The sequence below is a fragment of the Schistocerca serialis genome, chromosome 7 (assembly GCF_023864345.2).
Source record: "Schistocerca serialis cubense isolate TAMUIC-IGC-003099 chromosome 7, iqSchSeri2.2, whole genome shotgun sequence".
NCBI classification, from domain to species: domain Eukaryota; kingdom Metazoa; phylum Arthropoda; class Insecta; order Orthoptera; family Acrididae; genus Schistocerca; species Schistocerca serialis.
The window spans coordinates 129,515,530-129,539,897 of NC_064644.1; the positions used below are offsets into that span (position 1 = coordinate 129,515,530).

At 38.7% G+C, this 24,368-nt stretch overlaps 1 protein-coding gene across 1 annotated transcript in view; it reads left to right on the top strand.

Moving 5' to 3' along the window:
- LOC126412926 (adenylate kinase 9-like) overlaps window positions 1-24,368 on the top strand; it is a 443,130-nt gene that overhangs the window by 365,675 nt on the left and 53,087 nt on the right. The window contains exon 12 of the mRNA XM_050082814.1: window positions 21,479-21,693. Coding sequence (XP_049938771.1) covers window positions 21,479-21,693 — 215 coding nt within the window. The remainder of the gene's footprint in view (window positions 1-21,478; window positions 21,694-24,368) is intronic.

The following is a 24,368-nucleotide window of genomic DNA, read 5'->3' on the forward strand; positions in this document are numbered from 1 at the left end:
AGAAGGATGTAGGTTGCATTAGGAACTTCGAGATGAAGAAGCTTGCATAGGATAGAGTAGCATGGAGAGATGCATCAAACAAGTCATATGCCATAAAAAATCTTAAGTTCTACGTAAAAATGATGATTACCTATGGGTCCATAAACTTTCACACTTGTAACACAAGTCTCATTTCTCTGTGTACAGTCACAACTCATTTACATTCTGTAACAGCAATAGCATCTGAGATTTAGGATATTTAATCCTTTATGAATTTGAGTGTGGATATTCTGTGACAATGAATAGTCCTTCATATATCTCAAAGAGTTTTTTGATCTCCCCCACCTACATTACTCAATTTCTCTTTGTTTTTGCTAACACTTTGTCCCCCAATGTTACAATTTATTGGCTTATGTCAACCATCATATCTCTTTTCCTTTCTGGTGCCATTTACCCCAGACCAGCATTGACTGCTTTTTATCTTTCAGCTGCCATTATTCTGCAGGAAATTAATAATTTCAATTAAGAAGAATTTTGGCTTACAACCCATCATCACTTCATATAGTGAGCAACCCATGGCAGTACTCATTACACTATTAAGTTCATCCTCAGGTGAGCGCATAAATTTTGACCCTATTGAATGTGTGGTGCTTGCATTGTGACAGTTTGCCTTCTTTATTTCTTCATTTGTTGTCCTCGGTGTCAATGTACTGCATTGTGATACTGGCTGAAAAATGGGGTGTGGAAGTTCAACACTGACTACTTTAAATAATGTAGCTGAGAGGTGCACAGTTGCATTTCACACTAGTTTACTTTCACTGTTCACAACTCCCACAATAACACACAGTTATATATGGCCAGTACACTATTGTTTTAACTTTACATAAGCCTCATTAATATTTTGGAGGCAAACCTCCATATACTGCTACAATAGTTTACTACGAGCAGTAAAAACCCAACTACAAAGTTCACAGTTCTTGAAAAACAAAAGGTATGTATGGAGCAGACACACAGCCAAATTGTGTAACACTTATTTCACAATTAAGTTGGAATATTGTTGTTGTTCTAATCATCACAGGTTTCTCGTCTGAAACTCGGCTGTGAACTGTCTGCCTAGGGACCAAAAACTGGGCCCTTACATATCCTCACCATAAAGGCACTGAAACTACACATTGTCCGAAGTTAAATTTACAGAAATTACAATTAAAACTTAGCTCATTAAATTAACTGAACACATCGAAAAAAAATTTTTTTTTTAAGTTCCTTCTACTACAGGCGTTAAGCCAAATTATTTGTTTAAATCATGAAATTAACATATTTAGTTACACAAACAATACTTTTGACAAAACTGTTAATTACTTTGGAATTAATTAAGGTCTGGCTTTGCTAACATGTTTTTGAATAGAGCCAAATAGACACTTTAAGAATACTTAGTTGTTCCTCCAAATGTTTATACTTAGTACAGAATTTATATTTGTTTATAAGCCAACAATAGAATTTAAGTTATGAAACAATTACTGATTTCACCCTATAATGAAAGATTCTGACTAGGAATAATCAACATAAACTAGAAAATGAATTACATACATAAAACTAAGCACAAAATTAGATCTTGTGTTATATTCTTTAAAACTAAGGGCCATCCTTTCTCTTTTATGAAAATGCAAATTATACTCACGTGTGTTAATGGTAATTAGTTAATAACAAAATGAATTTTAAGGAGGCAGATGGCAAAACAAGAGGGGAAGTATAATCATCCCAGCTTGCTTTGTCACAGCATGCTTCAACACATCCACCCTATCTACCAAAACAATAGCTACAGGTTTTACTTTGATAGCTTGTGAGGCATCATCTTAACTTAATACTCAGAATCAACCACAGTACATGGTTTGCTTGAGATAACGTCCCCTTATCAGGCCAACAAACCACACACTTTATCTTTTTCATACTGCTGAAATATTTTCAATTAGCTCAGTACTGTGTCTTATCTGCTCACTTATGGATTCCGGTTCACAGCTACCTTCTCTCATTCCACACGGATGATTTTTCGTTCACCTGTTAACTTAACTTTGAACTTTATTTTTCATCTTTTACTTTGTAAATCTAACTCAAGGTACTTTGCTTCACATTTAGTAAGGGTTTCTGTTCACTTAAAAAATATGTAGTTCTTTGATTATCCCACTAATTATAAAACATCTTGTATTAAGATAACATTAACCACATGTAAAATTTTATAAAATTTTATTTTTGATCAGTTTGCTAATGCCACCAGGGCCAGTTTTAATTTTGACACCAGTGACTGGAAAAATTACCAGTTTATTGTTCTTATTTTTATTCGCAAAATTTTTGCCTGTTTCATTTTTTTCTCCCTTTAACTCCCCTTTCCACTATAAAAATTTCTCTTGCGCACATATGAGGTAATAAGACCTTCAATATTTTACTAAATGACCTTTAGTCATTAATAGAGTAAACACTTTCCTTCTTGATACACCATTCTTTGTTAATGTCAGTTCCTAAAACAAGAGGTTTCCTTTACCCTATGGGCATATGCCCCTGATCCATTTCTAATACACCCATAGAATTTATGAATTCATCTAAAACCACCAGCTCACCTTTGTCTATGATGATAAGTGCACTGGTTGCTGCCTCAGTAGTATCGATTTAAATACCTGCAGCATCCTCAGACTTAACTTTACTACCAGAAACATCATCTTCATCTCTCTTTACAATACATCACTTTCTTCTGCCAATACCTTACAGCCTCCTCCAATAACATTGTTACCAACATCTGCCTGTGCATTATAACATTCCCCACACACAAGTTCCCTTACATCTACAAATAAATCACTAAATTATATCCAGCTGATTATATCATAGCTATGCTGCCTTCACCAACATTATTCTCTAACAAATTGCTGCTACTGCTCCACACCTCATCAGAATTCACAATATATTCAATTTCTGGCAATTCTGGATTAACTTCTATCTCAATTTTTTTTCCATATTTCACTTCCAGATAATTCTTCTCCTGCACCATATCCCACTATCTAATTCAAAAGTGCATTCCTCTAACTCAGTATGTTCTCTTTTGTGCTGCGCCACTTCAAATCTTACCACATTTTGTCTACCTTCTTAGCTACCTCCATATGCAATGTTTGAGTCAGGTTTACGGCATTTTCTGTGTGGTCATGTGTAACTAAATTGTCAACATTACATTTCCTTTTTCTTGCCAATTTATTTTCCCATTTCAGACCTAAAATACAGCATGTGTCAGTTTCCTGACCTCTTATTGTGGTCTGGTGATTCATGAATTACTGGTCTCTCAGATTTTTGATCCTTATCATGATCTCCATTCTGAAAATTTGCATTATTATTATTTCTGCCTTGAAAATCATTATTATTGTTTCTATGGAAGTTATTATTATGATAGTTATGATTTTGATCGTTACTCTGGTTTATATTCTTATTCCCATTTCCCTGTCAGTTATTAAAATTTTTTGATTTGAATTTTAGTGTCTGTTCCAGCTTGTCAATGTAATCTGAAAATTCATCTATCAAACTGATCGAGCTATGCACTCCACTGGAAATCCAGCTACCATATTTTAATTGTTGTGATTTTCATCAACATTCCTGACAACCAATTTCTGTGTTTAATTTTCCAAATTCATGCAAACAAAACTACCATGCTCTAACACTGCCATTATTGTAATTCAGTCTGCTTAAAAGTGATTATGAAGTTATGTTTGCTTGCTTCCCTCCAAGAGTTGTTTAGAAAATAGTTTTCAAATGCTTCTTATTTTATCTTTGCTTCATCCAACATTCCTGGCATAGATCAATCTCTACATGCCTTTAGAAAATTAATATGATGATATCTTCTCTCATGTGCAAAATAATCTGCATTTCTCATCTCAATTCATGGTACATTAATTACAGTGGTGTCCTAAACCACTGCTAGAGAATTTAGCTCAGCATGTTCATCTTTAATCTGCTACTCGCACTAAGATGCCTCATGCCTTGGCGTGGATTTCTATTTCGAAAGTCTAGTCTTTATGAACTCTTTCTAACAGCCTGCAATTCTGCCAGACAAATTCTTAATGATTTATTAGTCTCTCCATCAAGTGTATTTTGCCTCTGCACACATCCTTTACATTGCTACTCAGCCCATCTTGTACCTTCTCAATCTCTTGACCAAATGCTGTTTCAATTGTATCATTTTTTTCCCCAATATGGCCAATATCCTGCAAAATTATGCACATTATCCACCCAAGTTTCCCAATTTACTATTCACCATTCCCCCAATCATGGGTAAAAGGCACAGTTGTTGGCATGGTTAAAGATTTTATTTCAAGGAAAATTTATTTTCCAGTTGAAAATTTGTAATGTTTATGTGGTTCTTTTATGGTTAGTATACATATTGAGTTATTTTAAGCAAAGATTTTATAACTTTTTACAGAAATTTTTCACTAAATGAAATAACAATCCAAAAAAGCACGGTTGTTAGCAGGTAAGTTACAGTAATTGGCACTACATTATATACACTCCTGGAAATGGAAAAAAGAACACATTGACACCGGTGTGTCAGACCCACCATACTTGCTCCGGACACTGCGAGAGGGCTGTACAAGCAATGATCACACGCACGGCACAGCGGACACACCAGGAACCGCGGTGTTGACCGTCGAATGGCGCTAGCTGCGCAGCATTTGTGCACCGCCGCCGTCAGTGTCAGCCAGTTTGCCGTGGCATACGGAGCTCCATCGCAGTCTTTAACACTGGTAGCATGCCGCGACAGCGTGGACGTGAACCGTATGTGCAGTTGACGAACTTTGAGCGAGGGCGTATAGTGGGCATGCGGGAGGCCGGGTGGACGTACCACCGAATTGCTCAACACTTGGGGCGTGAGGTCTCCACAGTACATCGATGTTGTCGCCAGTGGTCGGCGGAAGGTGCACGTGCCCGTCGACCTGGGACTGGACCGCAGCAACGCACGGATGCACGCCAAGACCGTAGGATCCTACGCAGTGCCGTAGGGGACCGCACCGCCACTTCCCAGCAAATTAGAGACACTGTGGCTCCTGGGGTATCGGCGAGGACCATTTGCAACCGTCTCCATGAAGCTGGGCTACGGTCCCGCACACCGTTAGGCCGTCTTCCGCTGACGCCCCAACATCGTGCAGCCCGCCTCCAGTGGTGTCGCGACAGGCGTGAATGGAGGGACGAATGGAGACGTGTCGTCTTCAGCGATGAGAGTCGCTTCTGCCTTGGTGCCAATGATGGTCGTATGCGTGTTTGGCGCCGTGCAGGTGAGCGCCACAATCAGGACTGCATACGACCGAGGCTCACAGGGCCAACACCCGGCATCATGGTGTGGGGAGCGATCTCCTACACTGGCCGTACACCACTGGTGATCGTCGAGGGGACACTGAATAGTGCACGGTACATCCAAACCGTCATCGAACCCATCGTTCTACCATTCCTAGACCGCCAAGGGAACTTGCTGTTCCAACAGGACAATGCACGTCCGCATGTATCCCGTGCCACCCAACGTGCTCTAGAAGGTTTAAGGCAACTACCCTGGCCAGCAAGATCTCCGGATCTGTCCCCCATTGAGCATGTTTGGGACTGGATGAAGCGTCGTCTCACGCGGTCTGCATGTCCAGCACGAACGCAGGTCCAACTGAGGCACCAGGTGGAAATGGCATGGCAAGCCGTTCCACAGGACTACATCCAGCATCTCTACGATCGTCTCCATGGGAGAATAGCAGCCTGCATTGCTGCGAAAGGTGGATATACACTGTACTAGTGCCGACATTGTGCATGCTCTGTTGCCTGTTTCTATGTGCCTGTGGCTCTGTCAGTGTGATCATGTGATGTATCTGACCCCAGGAATGTGTCAATAAAGTTTCCCCTTCCTGGGACAATGAATTCATGGTGTTCTTATTTCAATTTCCAGGAGTGTAGTTATTGTTGGGTTAAACAAAATGAAGATATTAAAGGCAAAAAAATGGTTACTTACTCACTCTCTTCACCTATTAAACTATTGTCTGAATCTCTGTCATTCACTTTGAAACACAGGTTGCACACTGTATCCTCTTTAACTTCGGATATATATACCAAACGACTTTTTGGGACACACTTTTCATGAAAAAGTTTGTTACACATGGAGCACTTTAGTGAGTCTTCTTTATGTGGCCAGATATTTCTAGCACACACATAACAAAGGCCTTGCTTATAGGATTACATACTTCCTGCATTAATTTCTGGACAGTTATTAGTAGGCCTAAATACTTGTGAAGATCCATCTCTTTTTTTTGGCATTTTGTTCCATGGGGTCCTTCTCTTCATCTCTTCTCTCTTTCCTCTAAATTTTTTCTGCTTTTTTATTAAATACTTCATTCCCATATGAAAGAGAATGTAAAATTCATTGCTGTGTTCCTCTGTACATTCATTTTCTGTGTTGGCAAACTTTTGTGATAACTCATTTTCAACTATATTACTGAAAATTTCAAAATCTAATTGGTGTATTTCACCCATTTCATTTGCTTTTGTTGTCACGCATTCAATATTTGAATAGCCAAGACTTTTTGTAAAATTCACTGGGTCTGAATTGCAGTGCACAAGACTGCAGTCCTGGAAATCATTCTCTGGTTTCACATGTTTGTCTAAGACAACTTTCAAGAGCGGACAAAACTGATCCTTAATCAGGTCTTGTCAGGATGATTATTCCACTATTCAACAACTCCTCTTCTCCACCCCTCTTTAACTGACCTAAATTCTGCTACATCTGCAGGTTGTAGAATACAGGCGGCATTAGGATAAAGAGCTACAAGTACAATACCAAGCTGGGCGCACAAATCATCTGGCACGTGAGGTGACTCTTGTGGCCGTCAACAAAATGTACGAGGGCTATTCGGAAAGTAAGGTCCATTCGGCCACGAAATGGAAACCACTGTGAAAATAAAAAATGTTTTATTTACAACAGTTAGCTACACCTTTCAGTCACTCGGGGTGGCCGCGTGGTTAGAGGCTCCATGTCATGGACTGCGCGGCCCCTCCTGCTGTAGGTTTGAGTCCTTTCTTAGCATAAGTTAGTTCAAGTACTGTGTAGGTCTAGGGACTGAAGACCTCAGCAGTTTGGTCCCTTAAGAATTCATACACATTTGAACATTTTACACCTTCCAGCTACTTCTCTACCTAGTCACCGTTCCAACTTAGACATTTGTCATAGTGTTGTACCAATTTCCCAATACCCTCGCCATAGAAGGCAGCCACCTGAGCTTGCTGCCAATTCTCTACGCTGGCCAAAATGTTTTTTTCATAGCCAGTGGTTTATATGAGGAGAGATTAAACTCAGAGGGAGCAAATTATGGAGTGTATTATGGGTGATCAAACACTTCCCAATCAAAAATGCTGCTGGAGTATCTTCATTGCCAGGGCAAGAACTGTCCTCAAGAAGGAAACGCATGGAGGCTGCATGATATCAGGTAAAATTTCCCACCAGGCCTTCATACTTGGCAGGAGAAACTATTTCTAAGCATCTCTATGTGGTCACTGTGCTCTCAGAACTGAAAAGAGTGATGTAACACAATTGATGTTAATACTAGAAACACTGCTCAACATATCTGTGCAAAGCTTCATTGGATGTTCACAGTGGTTTCCATTTCACACCTGGTCAGACGTTACTTTCTGAATAGGCCTCATATTGTTAAAATAACTGTGACCAATACACCAAGAATGTGGAGCAGAATTCAGAACACCTGCAGGAATCCTTTGATATGAAATAATTACCATTGCTAGGGCCATCAGTCCTGATGCAGAGAAGGGAGACATAACCGTAATTGAAGTCTTAGTCATTCCTCTTTCAGTTTGGTCCATATTTTAGCCCACTTTTGTCCCAGCACTTAACTGCCTGTTGGACTTACAAAAAAAAGATATCTCATCACCATTAAATACCCTTGTTGGATCCTGTAATATATCAAAAAGACCTTCATCCTTAAGGCATTGACTAATTTGTGTGAACCAATTACAAATATCCTACTCACACAGGTACTAGCTGCCATCACAGCTTGACTAATTCTATATATTACCTCTGGGTCTCTCCAAAGAAATGCTTGGTACCATACAACTCCAGGTGTACTGTTTTTGAAAGGATTTTCCCTCTCATCCATTTGTAGAAACATTTTTATGTTCAGGATAATGTCTTGCACACATCTGGGAAAACTCTTATTGCAGCTGTCTATTATCCATTTCACCAGAGTGTTCTCATCATTTTGTGAAAGCATTGGTTGTGGTTCACACTTTGTTTCCACAACATCCTGTTTCATATGAAACTGGATTGCCACTCTTGGGATGTATTTTTTTTCTACTATGCTTTCTGAAAGACTATTTTTCAACCGGGGCAAAAACTTGATAGTTGCTTCCCCCCACACCATCAAGTGTTTGATATAGGAAGTCAAAAATTTTAAAAAATGTCAATTATACAAAAATATACTCATTTTGAAGCACACATCTTTCTGAAGAGTTTGATATATAAAACATATACACACATCAAAAGAGTTTTGCATCACCCCAGTTCCCATAACTCCTGAAGATAGATGTTGACTGTGGATATTGTATCACAGACACAGTCCCGTTTGACTGTTCAGAGGTGTCACTAAACCTACCCAAAGATGTAAACAACCATGCATGAGCAGTGCCTATTAGACAGAGGGGGTCCGACAGTCGATCAGTTCCGGTCATTCCACTGGGAAGGAGGTACACGGCTCCTGTTGTCTGTGGTTCAACCATGCCTAGATGGTCAAGTGATGTTGTTTTTACATGGAGGAGATACAAAGATACACGCCGTGCTCAGGCCACCCAAAGGCTACTACTGCAATGGATGACCACTGCCTACAGATTATGGCTCAGAGGATCCCTGACAGCAACATCACCATGTTGAATAATGCTTTTTGTGCAGCCACAGCATGTCATGTTATGACTCAAACTGTGTGCAATAGGCTGCATGGTGTGCAATGTCACTCCCGACATACAAGGCAAGTTCCATCTTTGCAACCATGACACCATGCGATGCAGTACAGATGTGCCTAACAACATGCCGAATGGACCGCTCAGGATTGGCATCACATTCTATTCACCGATGAGTATCGCATATGCCCTTAATCAGACAATTGTCAGAGACATGTTTGGAGCCAACCCGGCCAGGCTGAACACCTTAGACACACTTTCCAGTGAGTGCAACAAGGTGGAGGTTCTCTGCTGTTTTGGGGCGGCATTATGTGTGGTCGGCATATGCTGCTGCTGGTAATGGGAGGCGGCATAATGGCTGCACGACATGTGAATGCCATCCTCCAACCAATAGTGCAACCATATTGGCAGCATATTGGTGAGGCATTCATCTTCATGAATGACAATTCGCACCCCCATCCAGGTACCCATCATGCACATCTCATGAGTGACTTACTTCAGGATAATGACATCACTCGACTAGAATGGCCAGCATATTCTCCACACATGAATCCTATTGAACATGCCTGGGATAGACTGAAAAGAGATGTTTATGGATGACGTGATCCACCAACCACTCTGAGGGATCTACACTGAATCACCGTTGAGGAGTGGGACAATCTGGACCAACAGTGCCTTGATGAACTTGTGGATAGTATGCCATGACAAATACAGGCATGCATCAATGCAAGAGGATGTGCTACTGGGTGTTAGAGGTACCGATGTGTACAGCAATCTGGATCCCTACGTATGATGGTCTCGCTGTATGGTGGTACAACATGCAATGTGTGGTTTTCATGAACAATAAAAAGGGCAGAAGTGATGTTTATGTTGATCTCTATTCCAGTTTTCTCTACAAGTTCCAGAACTCTCGGAGCTGAGGTGATGTAAAAAAATTTTTGATGTGTGTATGTTCAAGGAAACGTAAGACACATTATTTGGTCTTATGTGTGCCAAAGTGCAGTGCCACACCTTTTCACACAGCATTCTTCTATCACATGTCAGTGTATTCACTCTGTGGAATTCAAACATGTATATTATGTGGTGGAAACCATCAGACATATATTCAGGACAGTGGAAATGGAAATGTCCTTGGTGCCTCTTCTGCTCCCAGTCGACTGGCTTGACATCCTAACCCCCTTAAAAAAATCACAATTAATACTGGGTGGAATATTTTGTAACTGGGCTGATACAAACTCTTCAGAAAATTTGTGGTCTTTATTACCTATTAGCTAACAACTTTATCTTTTATGTGACATAAAATTATCTATAGCAAACAGAAAACCAATAAAGACAAGAGAAAAGCGAGACAGTACACATTTCTTCAATCCTTTGGTCCCAGCATTTTTTCTTTCTTATGTTGCTACAGCTTTGCATGGCCTGTTTCCTTTCTGTGAAAGAGTCTATTACCTCATCAAAGTTTGTCAGATGTTTAGCTACATGAAAAATCTAAAAGGTTGTTGTCTAATGCTGAAAAAGCTGTTAATAGGAATAGCATCCAAGACTGGTGAGGATTTTAGATTTGATTACATCTATTTTGTCACAGTCTGCTAGATAAAACAAAATAGGCAGTTGTAATACAAACCACATAAGTGAGGCTTTTTAGGCACAAATAGTAAATTTGCTCTACCATGTTTACATAAATAACATGACAGAATATAATTCATGAAGTACCAATATCAAATGCCTTCTATGCTTACTACAAGAAAAAAGTTTTATGTTATCAAACAGTTTCACAGTTCATTCATATGCTCCAGTTTCTCAAACATGAAATTGAAAAGTAGGTGTACCAAATTTTTTATAAATTTGGATTTGTCATATTCTTCCATATATTTTGTGTAATGTCCTGTTTCTTCTTCTTTCTCATTCTAATAAAAAAATCTTATCATTACTAATTCTGAAACTATTCCTGCCATTGTCAAAACTTATTCTGGTTAACTTCACTAACCGTGCCAGAATCACTGGTTTAGTTATCCTGCATTTATTATCCGGTTAGGCGTTATTACAGAATTGTACAATGCATTTTCTGCTCTATTCCAAGAATAGATCATAAGTGGCTGCTAACTGAAGACAGTACAACCCTTAGCAGTGTAGCAATCTGGCAAAAACTTTCTATCAATATTTCATTTTCATGGATACACTGCGAAGACCATACGTAATCTTTCTTATCTGTTATTCCCATTAATCATTTATTTCCATTCTGGTAGTCTAAATTTATGGATTTCACTTATAATTATAACAATGCTGATCATTTGGACACCCTGTCAATCACATAAACAAACAATGATTGGCATTCACCCACTCAGGTTTATTGGCTCAGCTAGCTTTTGTCTGTGGGAAAGTTTTTTATTTCTAGAAGCGATGGGGATTCCCCTGGCAGAGACATCATGAACAGTATGCACACATTCAAAAATCAGCTTATGATTCATTCAGAAATCTACTTAGAATGTGTTCAAAAATGTTCAAAAATCAACAGGGATGCATTTCAAAATCATATGAATAATCACTAGACCAATTCAATTCAATTCAATTTATTAGCGTCCTTGTAGTACATCATCGAAATGATATAGGACTTGTCAATAACATTACAATTTAAAATACATATACATGAAAATTTGTAATTGAATTTACATGTCACTTAGACATTACAATTTTAATAGAACTTTTAGAACATTAACATAAAAATACACAAGTAGGATAACAACGTACAAAAAAAAAAAGTTACTAATTCTCACATCAAAGATTATTTACATTCTTACATTAACAGTTTCACACTTTCATAGAAACAGCAAGTATTTAAATGTGAGCAATTACACATATTTAGTATGTCAGGGAAATATTAACTGCGCTTTTATTGTCAACGATTCACAAACTCTTCAATACTGTAAAAACTATTGCTTAATAACATGTTTTTTAATTCTCTTTTAAATATGTACAGTTTTGGTATTATTTTTAGTTCTTTGGGGAGAGCACTGTAGAGGATTTTGGGTTGGTATAGTACACTTTTGTGATACATAGCTGTTTTATGAATTTCTCTGTGGAAATCATTCCTATTCCTTGTTTCGTAGTTGTGAAATTCTCTGTTTAATGTAGAAAATTCCTCGTGTTCTTTTAAGAAACATATGCTTTCATATATGTATAAAGATGGTAGTGTCATGATTTTTAATTCTTTGAAAGCTTGCCTACAAGAGTCTTTATATCCTATACCTTTTATTATTCTGACTGCCTTCTTTTGTAGTCTAAATGAGTGTTTTGTTAGACTGATGTTCCCCCAAAACTGTACGCCGTATCTTAATAAACTGTGCATGAATGAGAAATAAACACATAACACTGTTTTAATATTACATGAGCTTTTAAGCATTCTAAGTATATAACATGTTTGACTTAATTTGTCTGAAGTTGATCCACGTTGTTTTTTTGGCATTCACAATGAGTCTGTTTTCATTAAACCATCTGTCTGCTTCGTCTGTTGCTAATGTGACTTTTTCCTGTAAGTCAGCTTCACTATTTTCTTTAACAAACAAACTTGTATCATCAGCAAACAGTACTGCCTCTACTTCAGATAGATGACTTGGTAGGTCATTGATAAATATTAAAAACAGTAATGGCCCTAATATGGATCCCTGGGGTACTCCATACAAAACTCTCTCGAATCTTGATGAATATGTCCTATCTGCCTGGCTTATCTCCACCTTCTGATACCTGTCTGACAGATATGATTCAAACCATTTGTGGGCAACTCCACGTATCCCATAGGCATATAACTTCCTAAGCAGTAACTTATGGTCGATGACATCAAAGGCCTTTGATAAGTCTAAAAACAATCCACAATTTAATTCCTTTCTGTTTATGGAATTTAGAACAAGTTGCAAAAAATTGAAGATAGCTGTTTCAGTTGATTTATTTTTACGGAAACCATTTTGCGCATTAACCAATATTCTATTCTTAATAAGAAATTTGTATAGTCTCTGATACATTATCCTTTCTATTATTTTTGAGAAACCTGACAACATTGATAAAGGCCTAAAGTTACTAACATCATATTTATCACCATTCTTGTAAAGTGGCTTTATAGTAGACATTTTAAGTTTTGATGGGAACACCCCTGTCTTAAAAGATTCATTTATAATTTCAGTGAGATGCGAGGCTATGTTTCTTGCACTTTGCTTAATGACTTTGTCAGGAATCCCATCACACCCACATGACATTTTATTTTTTAACTTATTTATAGCATTTAGTACCTCTGAATCAGATACTGGATAAAGGAACATTGTCATGTCATTCATGGGGATTTTTACCTTGCTATTGGAATTGCATTTAGTTTTAATTAAATTTATGGCTATATTTGTGAAATGTTCATTAAATATGTTGGCAATCTGAAGTGGGTCCTTAACAGTTTTACCCCCACTTTTAATGACAAAGCTGTTATCTTTTCTTTTGTGTCTACCTATATTTTTATTTATTACCTCCCAAGTTGACTTCATTTTGTTGTTACCTTTCTCAATATAGGTATCATTATCAAGCTTCTTAGCTGCAATTATTACTTTCTTGTACAGGCTTCTATAACATTTCACATGTGCTTTCAGTACTACATTCTTCCTGGCTGAGTTATTTAACTTTCTGAGAGTGTCTGATGACTTTCTAATCCCCTGTGTAACCCAGGATGCTAGGCGCTTGGTGAAACAAGATTGTTTCTGCAAGAATATGAATCTGGCGCCCCCTCAAAACTGGCACCAAGGGCATATAGCCTGGATAGAAACACAAACAGACACATACATACACACAAAATTCAAGCTTTCACAACAAACTGTTGCCTCATCAGGAAAGAGGGAAGGAGAGGGAAAGACGAAAGGATGTGGGTTTTAAGGGAGAGGGTAAGGAGTCATTCCAATCCCGGGAGCAGAAAGACTTACCTTAGGGGGAAAAAAGGACGGGTATACACTCGCACATACACACATATCCATCCACACATATACAGACACAAGCAGACAAATTGGAAATATTGAAAATATGTCTGCTTGTGTCTGTATGTGTGTGGATGGATATGTGTGTGTGTGCGAGTGTATACCCATCCGTCTATCGACCTGCCAGCACTTTCGTTTGGTAAGTCACATCATCTTTGTTTTTTATATATATATATATATATATATATATATATATATATATATATATATATATAAAAAGCACACAAAATTCAGCTTTCGCAACCAACGGTTGCTTCTTAGGAAAGAGGGAAAAAAGAGGGAAAGATGAAAGGATGTGGGTTTTAGGGGAGAGGGTAATGGGTCATTCCAATCCCGGGAGTGGAAAGACTTACCTTAGGGGGAAGAAAGGACAGGTATACACTCACACACACAATCATATCCAACTGCACATACACAGACACAAGCAGTTGTGTTGCCCCCAAAACACGTTATTATTTCTTCGTCAGACAATTGTTAGCCTCATTTTCATAATCTGCCAGTACATAACCAGTCCTTTGAATACATTTACACGCAGTTTTTTAGAAATTTTCCAGAATTTCTTCACCCTTTAATGTGTTTTGGTGGCAACACAACTACCTAAACTTTGTACCCATCGTTGTTCACCAACCTTAGTTCAGCACATGATCAACATAGCTCATCTCAAACCAACACTTTTTCAACTTTTTTCACATCTTTATCTCTTCCTATATATTTTTATTTTCACTTTAGCCTCATGTTACCCTTTCCACCTTCTAATACCATATCACCCTCACAACATCCCTACAACAACCCCATTAAATTTTATTTACATTCCCTCCGCAAACATGCCTTTACCCTAGCCAGATTACACTCCCATATTTTATTTACTCAGGCTTGTCTGACATTTGGCATTACCCCCAAAGCCCTCACACTTAAAGTTCCCATCTCTGGCTGTAACCCTTCTTTCCATCAGTCCCTATTCCAGTTCCAAACTGCACAATCCATAGCCCTCACCCGCCTAATCCTTCACCTACACATCGACTCAGCCAATGAACACAGCCGTCAACTCCTATCCCTAACCAAAGTCCTCAATCTTTCCTCTCCCATATCCACACCGGCTGTTCAGAGCATCCTCCTTCAGCCCAACCGCAAATTAGAATAGCATGCCACCTTCCACCTCAAAAAACTATCCAATCTCCTGGTTTCCCACCTCCGGAAAGGCAACTCACTCACCCTCCACAACCTTTCCAACAAACCTCAACCTCCTCTCATTGCACACAGACCCAGTCTCTCCCATCTACTCAATCTCCCACTTCCAGCTCCACTCCCCCCAACACCTCAAAATTCTAGTCAACACAATCTGGAACCACAACACCCCAATTCAGTAGTTAATCTTTCCTCCAAACCTCTCTCCCAATCAGAAACCTCTGTCCTATCCAAAGGCCTCACCTTCAGCCCCACTCCCAGATCAAACCAAACTGCCCTTGTCAAAGATTTACTGTCCTACACTCGTAGTCTCTGCTGGAAATATCACTTTGCCATGAAGAGAAGTAATCCTGATCCCACTCCTAATGATCCAACTCCCCAAGACACTATCCAAATTGAACCCTGCCTGGAACAGTTCCGTCTTCCATCACAGCAGGACCCACCTCGTCTTCCCCAAAATCACCCTCTCCAAACCTTCCAGGAATTTCTGACTTCCAGCCTTGCCTCTCAATCTTTCTTGAAAAACCTTAATCCTACTCCCAACATCACCACAGCCGAAGCCCAGTCTATCCGTGATCTGAAAGCTGACAGATCCATCATCATTCCCTCGGCTGACAAGGGTTCCATGACCGTGGTACTTGATCGTCGGGAGTATGTGGCTGAGGGACTGCGTCAGCTTTCAGACAACACTACATACAAAGTTTGCCAAGGTAATCCTGTTCCTGATGTCCAGGTGGAGCTCCAAGGAATCCTCAGAATCTTAGGCCCCCTACAAAACCTTTCACCTGACTCCATCAACCTCCTGACCCCACCGACACCTTCCTACCATCTACCTACTTCCTAAAATTCACAAACCCAAACATCCCGGCCGCCCCATTGTAACTGGTTACCAAGCACCCACAGAACGTATCTCTGCCTATGTAGATCAACACCTTCAACCCATTACATGCAGTCTCCCATCCTTCATCAAAGACACCAACCACTTTCTCGAACACCTGGAATCCTTACCCAGTCTGTTACTGCCAGAAACCATCCTTGAAACCACTGAGGCCACTTCCCCACACACAAATATCCCGCATGTCCAGGGCCTCGCTGCAGTGGAGCACTTCCTTTCATGCCGATCACCTGCCACCTTACCTAAAACCTCTTTCCTCATCACCTTAGCCAGCTTCGTCCTGACGCACAACTTCTTCACTTCTGAAGGCCAGACATACCAACAATTAAAGGGAACAGCCATGGGAACCAGGATGGCCCCCTTGTATGCCAACCTTTTTATGGGTCACTTAGAGGAAGCCTTCTTGGTTACCCAGGCCTGCCAACCCAAAGTTTGGTACAGATTTATTGATGACATCTTCATGATCTGGACTCACAGTGAAGAAGAACTCCAGAATTTCCTCTCCAACCTCAACTCCTTTGGTTCCATCAGATTCACCTGGTCCTACTTAAAATCCCATGCCACTTTTCCTTGAAGTTGGCCTCCATCTGTCCAAAGGCCAGCTTCACACATCCGTCCACATCAAACCCACCAACAAGCAACAGTACCTCCATTATGACAGCTGCCACCCATTCCATATCAAACGGTCCCTTCCCTACAGCCTAGGCCTTCGTGGCAAACGAATTTGCTCCAGTCCTGAATCCCTGAACCATTACACCAACAACCTGAAAACAGCTTTCGCATCCTGCAACTACCCTCCTGGTACAGAAGCAAATAACCAGAGCCACTTCCTCATACCCTCAAACCCAGAACCTCTCTCAGAAGAACCCCAAAAGTGCCCCACTTGTGACAGGATACTTCCTGGGACTGGATCAGACTCTCAATGTGGCTCTCCAGCAGGGATATGACTTCCTCAAATCCTGCCCCGAAATGAGATCCATTCTTCATGAAATCCTCCCCACTCCACCAAGAGTGTCTTTCCGCTGTCCACCTAACCTTCATAACCTCTTGGTTCATCCCTATGAAATCCACAAACCACCTTCCCTACCCTCTGGCTCCTACCCTTGTAACTGCCCCCGGTGTAAAACCTGTCCCATGCACCCTCCCACCACCACCTACTCCAGTCCTGTAACCCAGAAGGTGTACACGATCAAAGGCAGAGCCACATGTGAAAGCACCCACGTGATTTACCAACTGACCTGCCTACACTGTGACGCTTTCTATGTGGGAATGACCAGCAACAAACTGTCCATTTGCATGAATTTTGATGGTAATGAGGATCACCCTGTGGCTAAACATGCCTTGGTGCACGGCCAGCACATCTTGGCACAGTGTTACACCATCCAGGTTCTCTGGATACTTCCCACTAACACCAACCTATCCGAACTCTGGAGATGGGAACTTGCCCTTCAGTATATCCTCTCTTCCCGTTATCCACCAGGCCTCAACCTCCGCTAATTTCAAGTGGCGGCCACTCATACCTCACCTGTCATTCAACAACATCTTTGCCTCTGCACTTCCGCCTCGACTGACATCTCTGCCCAAACTCTTTGCCTTTTAATATGTCTGCTTGTGTCTGTATATGTGTGGATGGATATGTGTGTGTGTGCGATTGTATACCTGTCCTTTTTTCCCCCTAAGGTAAGTCTTTCCACTCCCGGGATTGGAATGACTCCTTACCCTCTCCCTTAAAACCCACATCCTTTCGTCTTCCCCTCTCCTTCCCTCTTTCCTGATGAAGCAACCGTTGGTTGCGAAAGCTTGAAATTCTGTGTGTGTGTTTGTGTGTTTTTTATTGTGTCTGTCTACCAGCGCTTTCCCGTTTGGTAAGTCATGGAAGCTTTGTTTTTTTTTTTATATTTTTTATATATATATATATATATATATATATATATATATATATATATATATATATATATATATATATATATATATATATATATATATATATATATCGCTTCAATCATTTGTAATAGCCCTGTAGATATATTTTTCCCACTTGGAATGTTTCCCTCTATTATATATATATCTATATCTAGCTGTGTTTTTATATATATACGAAAAGGTGTACGTAAAGAAAGAATAGTGGCACTCATGCGCAAAGAAGGAGGACAAAAGCATGTGAGTTGAGGTATAACTATAAAGCAATAATGAGCAAGAGATAGACAAGGAAGAGACGTGAGCAAAGAAAGAAAAAAAGAAAGCAGGAGTGGCATTAGTAATGCTGATAATTAGGAAACCTCAGTTTAATAAATACTCTGACGAATTGTAGGATAGTGGGTCTTGAATAGTATATACAGACATAGTATTTACTAAGAGTATAGAAGTTGAGAAGTAGAGAAGAACTCTAGGGAATAAATGAAATAGTAAAAAGTGAATGCAAAGTGTAAAATAGATTTTTATTTTTACCAGAGAATACTTAATTATAGTATACATAGGAATATATACTAGGATAATGAACCATGAGGCCTACTCAAAAAGGATAAGGGGGGTGGACCCGGCATTTGCTAAGTATATAGGGCAGGTGTACCTACATGGAGATAGAACAACCTGTGGCCTAAAAATTGGGAATGTTTTATAAAGGGGCATACCTACCACAATGGAAAGAGGAAGTGCTCTCATAAGGTCAACCCAAAAGCGAGGTATAGGTACTGATCCTAGGAGAAGGGGACAGTATCGTGACAAAAGTAACAAATTTTGTAGAGATTATTCTGGAGAGTTTGAATTCTATGCACAACTATCATTGTTACATTTCATGTATAAATAAAAAAATAAAAAAAATAAAAAACACTTTCATTTTGTCCAGAGTTCCTCCAAACTACAAAAATAGTATATACGAAGGAAAAGTACTAAAAAAAAAAAAAGAAGAAGAAGGAGAGAGAGAGAGAGAGAACGCAAAGTAGATTACTCATGTGTCATCAACACCTGAAGTTTATGATTGAAAATAAGGAAAGAGTTCTTACAGTTTCTAATACTAGGGGAGCTGACGGAACCATGAATAAAGGCTCATGTCTGGATATCAAAGTAAAGTAAGAACAGAATAAAGAAACACTCAGCTAATGATTGTTCTAGAGAGAAAAAAAAAGACTGTTGTTGAAGTGAAAGATGTATGTATAAACATGTATTAGAAAAGTATATTGTTATGATATGAAATGTTATGAGTGAAAATATTTACATAACGATTGTGTATAAAATATCGTGGGTCTGATGAGGTCATGGAGGGGGGGGGGGGGGGGGGGGGGGGGGGATTATGTAGTGTTTTGAGAATTTCTGCGTAAATTCTACAGCCACTCAGCCTTCTATCATCTCAGTAACACGATATTTTAGATGTGAGTGAGAGATGATAGAATCCTACCTACTGCGAATTACATGTTTGGGTGTGCAGGTTTGAAATTCAGTCGCGAGAAGAATGTAGACACTGTGGTTGAACGGCGATGACAAGTACTTGTCTGGTGATCCATGGAAGTTTTAGTGAAAGTTTACGGGAGAACCATGGAGCTTCTATATTATTCGGTGCTATTGTGTCAGTGACCATTGATATAATAACGAAAACAGTTGAGAAGGTACTCTTGAGAAAAACTCTTGTCTTAGCCTTGTTGAAGGGAAGAAGTGTAACCTGACTCATGTTGAGAATGGACATGGTGTTTAAACCACCTTTCTCATATATGTAAATTAGTTTGTTTCTGATCTTTGGAGATGCAAGAGACTTACTAAACAGTATATATTTAATGTGAAGAGTGGGTTTTGTAACATGTGTGATGTTTAAATATATGTTGTTAGTTAATGCAAATGAAACTTTGTACATCTTCTTATTTTTATAAGTAGACAGAGTCTTAAGAAATTCCTGTACCTAGCAGCATACTTTAGAGAAGAAGTGAAAGAGAGATACCAGCAGAAGGCTAACCAGCAAAGAAGGTTGGCCGAACATCTCAAGTAAGTCATCTCGGAAAAGAAATTGGAGTTAGTATATCTATTTCACACTTAAATTGTCGTCCAAAGTGTTAGAATGGGCTCCTTTTTAAGCAAGATGATGCACCTCCGCACATTGCAAATCCAGTTAAGCAGCTGCTGAAGCACCATTTCAGAAATTCTAGAATTATCAGTCGCCATTTCCCTACATCCTGGCCATCTCGATCACCTGGTCTTAATCCGTGTGACTTCTGGCTGTGGGGCTATCTGAAAGATGCTGTGTTCACTGTTCTGATTGCAAACTTACTTGCATTGAAGGCACGCATTGCGTAACACATTCTGAACGTGACCCAGGAAACACTTCTATCAGTTGTGGAACATGCTGTTTCTCAATTTCAACATGTTGCAGAAAATGGTGGACAGCATATTGAACAAGGTTTGCCCCAATTGCATGGAAATTAATAATCCAATTTGATTTTGATTGATTCTTTTTATGCAGTTTTTGGCCTCAGGACAGTTAAAAACTGATTTTTCCCATTCGATGTGATATGACCTTGTCATGGTATATGGGCTTACGGTATCACACCTGTACACCCATGCACACTGAGTAGTACAGTTTGTTTAATGTCAAAAGTACACCTTAGACATTGTTGTATGATTCATTTGTCATTTGTAGTTGACCACTATTAAATTATGATGCTTACAGTGCCATCTATTGTTACATTTTGAAACTATTTATTTTTCTTCTGCCATTGCAATGTGACATCATTCTGTCCAGTGGTGTTATTTCTACAGTGGTCTGAAAGTTTAACTTTAATTATAATTACACTGTACATTACATTACAGCTTACACTACAATTTTGCTTTCTCAAGCTCTTCCATTGCATTGTACATCTTACTCTTTGTATGATCATACATTTACTGTTAGTTTTATCCTATTTGTTCCTACTTCAAAAATTGAAAAGTAAATCCTCTTCTTACACCTTAATCAATATTTATTGAAGAAAGTAAGGATCTGCTGCTAAAAAAATAAATAAAAAAAAGACATGAAAATCAAGGAAACCATAGTTTCCAAAGTTCAGTGTCAGAATTAGAATTGTGTTTCTGATAACTTCCTTATCCATCAAATATTGCCTAAGTTTGTATCTTTCCCTAACAGTTACAGTTTGAAATTGTGTCATAGTTATTACTGTACTGGAAATTTCAGGATAGGAACAACAACAAAAAATTAGGAAAGACAAACAAACATGTACTGATGGTTGTTGGGCGAAGCTTATAACATGTGATAGATCACAAAATAACACTAACTTTGGACATTTTTTCTTGCACACATATCTCTCTCTCTCTCTCTCTCTCTCTCTCTCTCTCTCTCTCTCTCTCTCTCTCACTCATTCACTGTGTGTGTGTGTGTGTGTGTGTGTGTGTGTGTGTGTGTGTGTGTGTGTTACAACTAACTGTTTTAAAGTTATATAAGCATTAATGCTTGAATATGTTCTTTATACAGAGAGGCTCCCATTTACTCTGCTGAACTGCTGCATTATAAATACAACTCATGGAAAGAGGCCATAACTAAGAATCTTGCACGACTTGGTTTTGAGAACAAAAATTTGCTATTCATTACCGAAGATAATTCAAAATGGAAATCGTATCAAGACATAAAAAAGAAAATATTTGTGGTAATGAATAGTTACAATAAGTATTTCCAAGGAATAGGCAAAGGTGAGATAATACTCATGAATGAAATTTTAAATAAATTATTCTCACTATTCATCATTGCTTTCATGTGTGAAATTTCACGTAGCAGGTCATGTACACTAATGCACTTCTTTGCTTTTATTTTATTATATAAATAATTTTGTTTTGGCAACAGTCACAAAGTGAAATAAACTTAGTGTTAAACAATACTATTGCACTTTATTAGAACCTAACCATAACATAGTTACAATATCTAAAGACACATTTTACAATGCCTCAGTGTGAACATACAAAAGTGCCATCTGGTGTGCTCACATTATGAGAGAATATCAAAACAAGGTTATCAATGATAATAACTCTCAATATAACACACTTGTTTTAATCATACTGATGCTTTTGTGATACTGAGTTTGTTTTTGAGACCATTGACTCCATTGACAGGAATTTATTTTAAATCAAAGACTTTGTTAACAAATGTGCCAACTGTTTGCCAGAACAAATGCAACAGACTTCAGTCTTATGATTTTCAACATGTCTACATATATTTAATGGTTTATGTGTTTGTATGTTTGTAATGCTCTGTGTCTACATGAATATTCCACAATTTACGATTAAGTTCCTGGCAGGGGGTTCATCAGACACACACTATTTCTTTAATGTTCCACACTCATACAGTTGTGGGACAATTGAACAATTAAATCTTTCATTTTTTCCTATGTAGCTGGGGTCAACAAAATATTTTCACATTTGGAGGAGAAAGCTGGAGACTGAAATTTCATGAAAATATCTCACCACAACGAAAATATCTTTGTTCTGATGATTGCCACCTCAAGTCATATATCGAATCTGTGACTCTCTTTCCCCTATTTGCATTTAATGAAGAATGAGTTGCCCTTCTTTGAAATTTTTCAATATCCTGCATCAATCTTATCTGCTAAGACTCCCATACCACACACCAATACTATAGCAAAGATGGATAAGTGTACTGTAGGCAGTCTCTTTAGTGGATTCCTTGCATCTTCTGTGTTCTTCTAATGAAATGTAGTCTTTAGCTTGCCTTCTCTACAATATTATCTGTGTGAACATTCCAATTACATTTTTCATAGTTGTTATTGTTAGGTATTTAGTTGAACTGGCAGCCTTTAGATTTGTGTGATTTATTGTGTAATCAAAATTTAACAGATTTCCTTCAGTATTCATGTGGATGACCTCACATGTTGGATCAGTTGCCACTTTCTACACCTTAAACATATCTTGTCTAATATCTTGGTTTTTATATTCTGATGTCCTTACTAGACGGGAAAAGACAGCGTCATCTGTGACACAATCCAAGACTGCTGTTCAGATTGTCACCTAAATCATTTACATACATTAATAACAGGAGAGGGCTCATACACTTCTTTGAGGAACACCAGATATCACTTCTGATTTTGTTGTGATTGTAATAACTGAATGCTAATATTAATTCAGTGTTTCCCTGCTATAGTTCCTTGAAGTTGGCTGATTGCACCTTAGCTAATTAAATACTTGTTTGATAGGATAGCATTGTAACAGAAATGTGGCAATCCAATAAGAAATAATAATAACACTTATTGAGAGTATATTACAAAATGGTACTTAACTTTCATACAATTTGATGCATGGTACTTAATGTCCTAAGCCTAACACAATGAAATGTAAAGAATTTTGCTCTCTCTTGGCAGTCTATGATATTGTCTCTCCAACTGATAGTAGTGATTACAGACACTATTAATAAACCAATTACTTTGTAAATAGTGACTGTTTTGTGCTCGTCAGTGGAAGCATTTCTTCGTCTGCCAGTATGGGGTGGAAGCAATGCAGTCCACAGTTGGCAGCCATAATAAATGGTTTCTGACCTATTCTTCGTCTTTATACTTTAAAAAAATACACTGCATGCCATCCAGAACTAGTAAGAGGTATCCCACCAGTATATCACTAAAATATAATGACAAACAGATAGAGGAAGTGACTGTATTAAATTCTTGGGATTGTTGTTGTTGTTGTTGTTGTTGTGGTCTTCAGTCCAGACACTTGTTTGATGCACCTCTCCATGCTACTCTATCCTGTGCAAGCTTCTTCATCTCCCAGTACCTACTGCAACCTACATCCTCCTGAATCTGTTTAGTGTACTCATCCCTTGGCCTCCCTCTACGATTTTTACCCCCCATGCTGCCCTCCAATACTAAATTGGTGATCCCTTGATGCCACAGAATATGCCCTACCATCTGATCCCCTCTTCTAGTCAAGTTGTGCCACAAATTTCTCTTCTCTCCAATTCTATTCAATACCTCCTCATTACTTATGTGATCTACCCATCTAATCTTCAGCATTCTTCTGTAGCACCACGTTTCGAAAGCTTCTATTCTCTTCTTGTCTAAACTATTTATTGTCCACATTCCACTTCCATACATGGCTACACCCCATACAAATACTTTCAGAAATGACTTCCTGACATTTAAATCTAAACTCAATGTTAACAAATTTCTCTTCTTCAGAAACACTTTCCTTGCCATTGCCAGTCTACATTTTAAATCCTCTCTACTTCGACCATCATCAGTTATTTTGCTCCCCAAATAGCAAAACTCCTTTACCACTTTAAGTGTCACATTTCCTAATCTAATTCTGGCAGCATCACCCAATTTAATTCAACTACATTCCATTATCCTCATTTTGCTTTT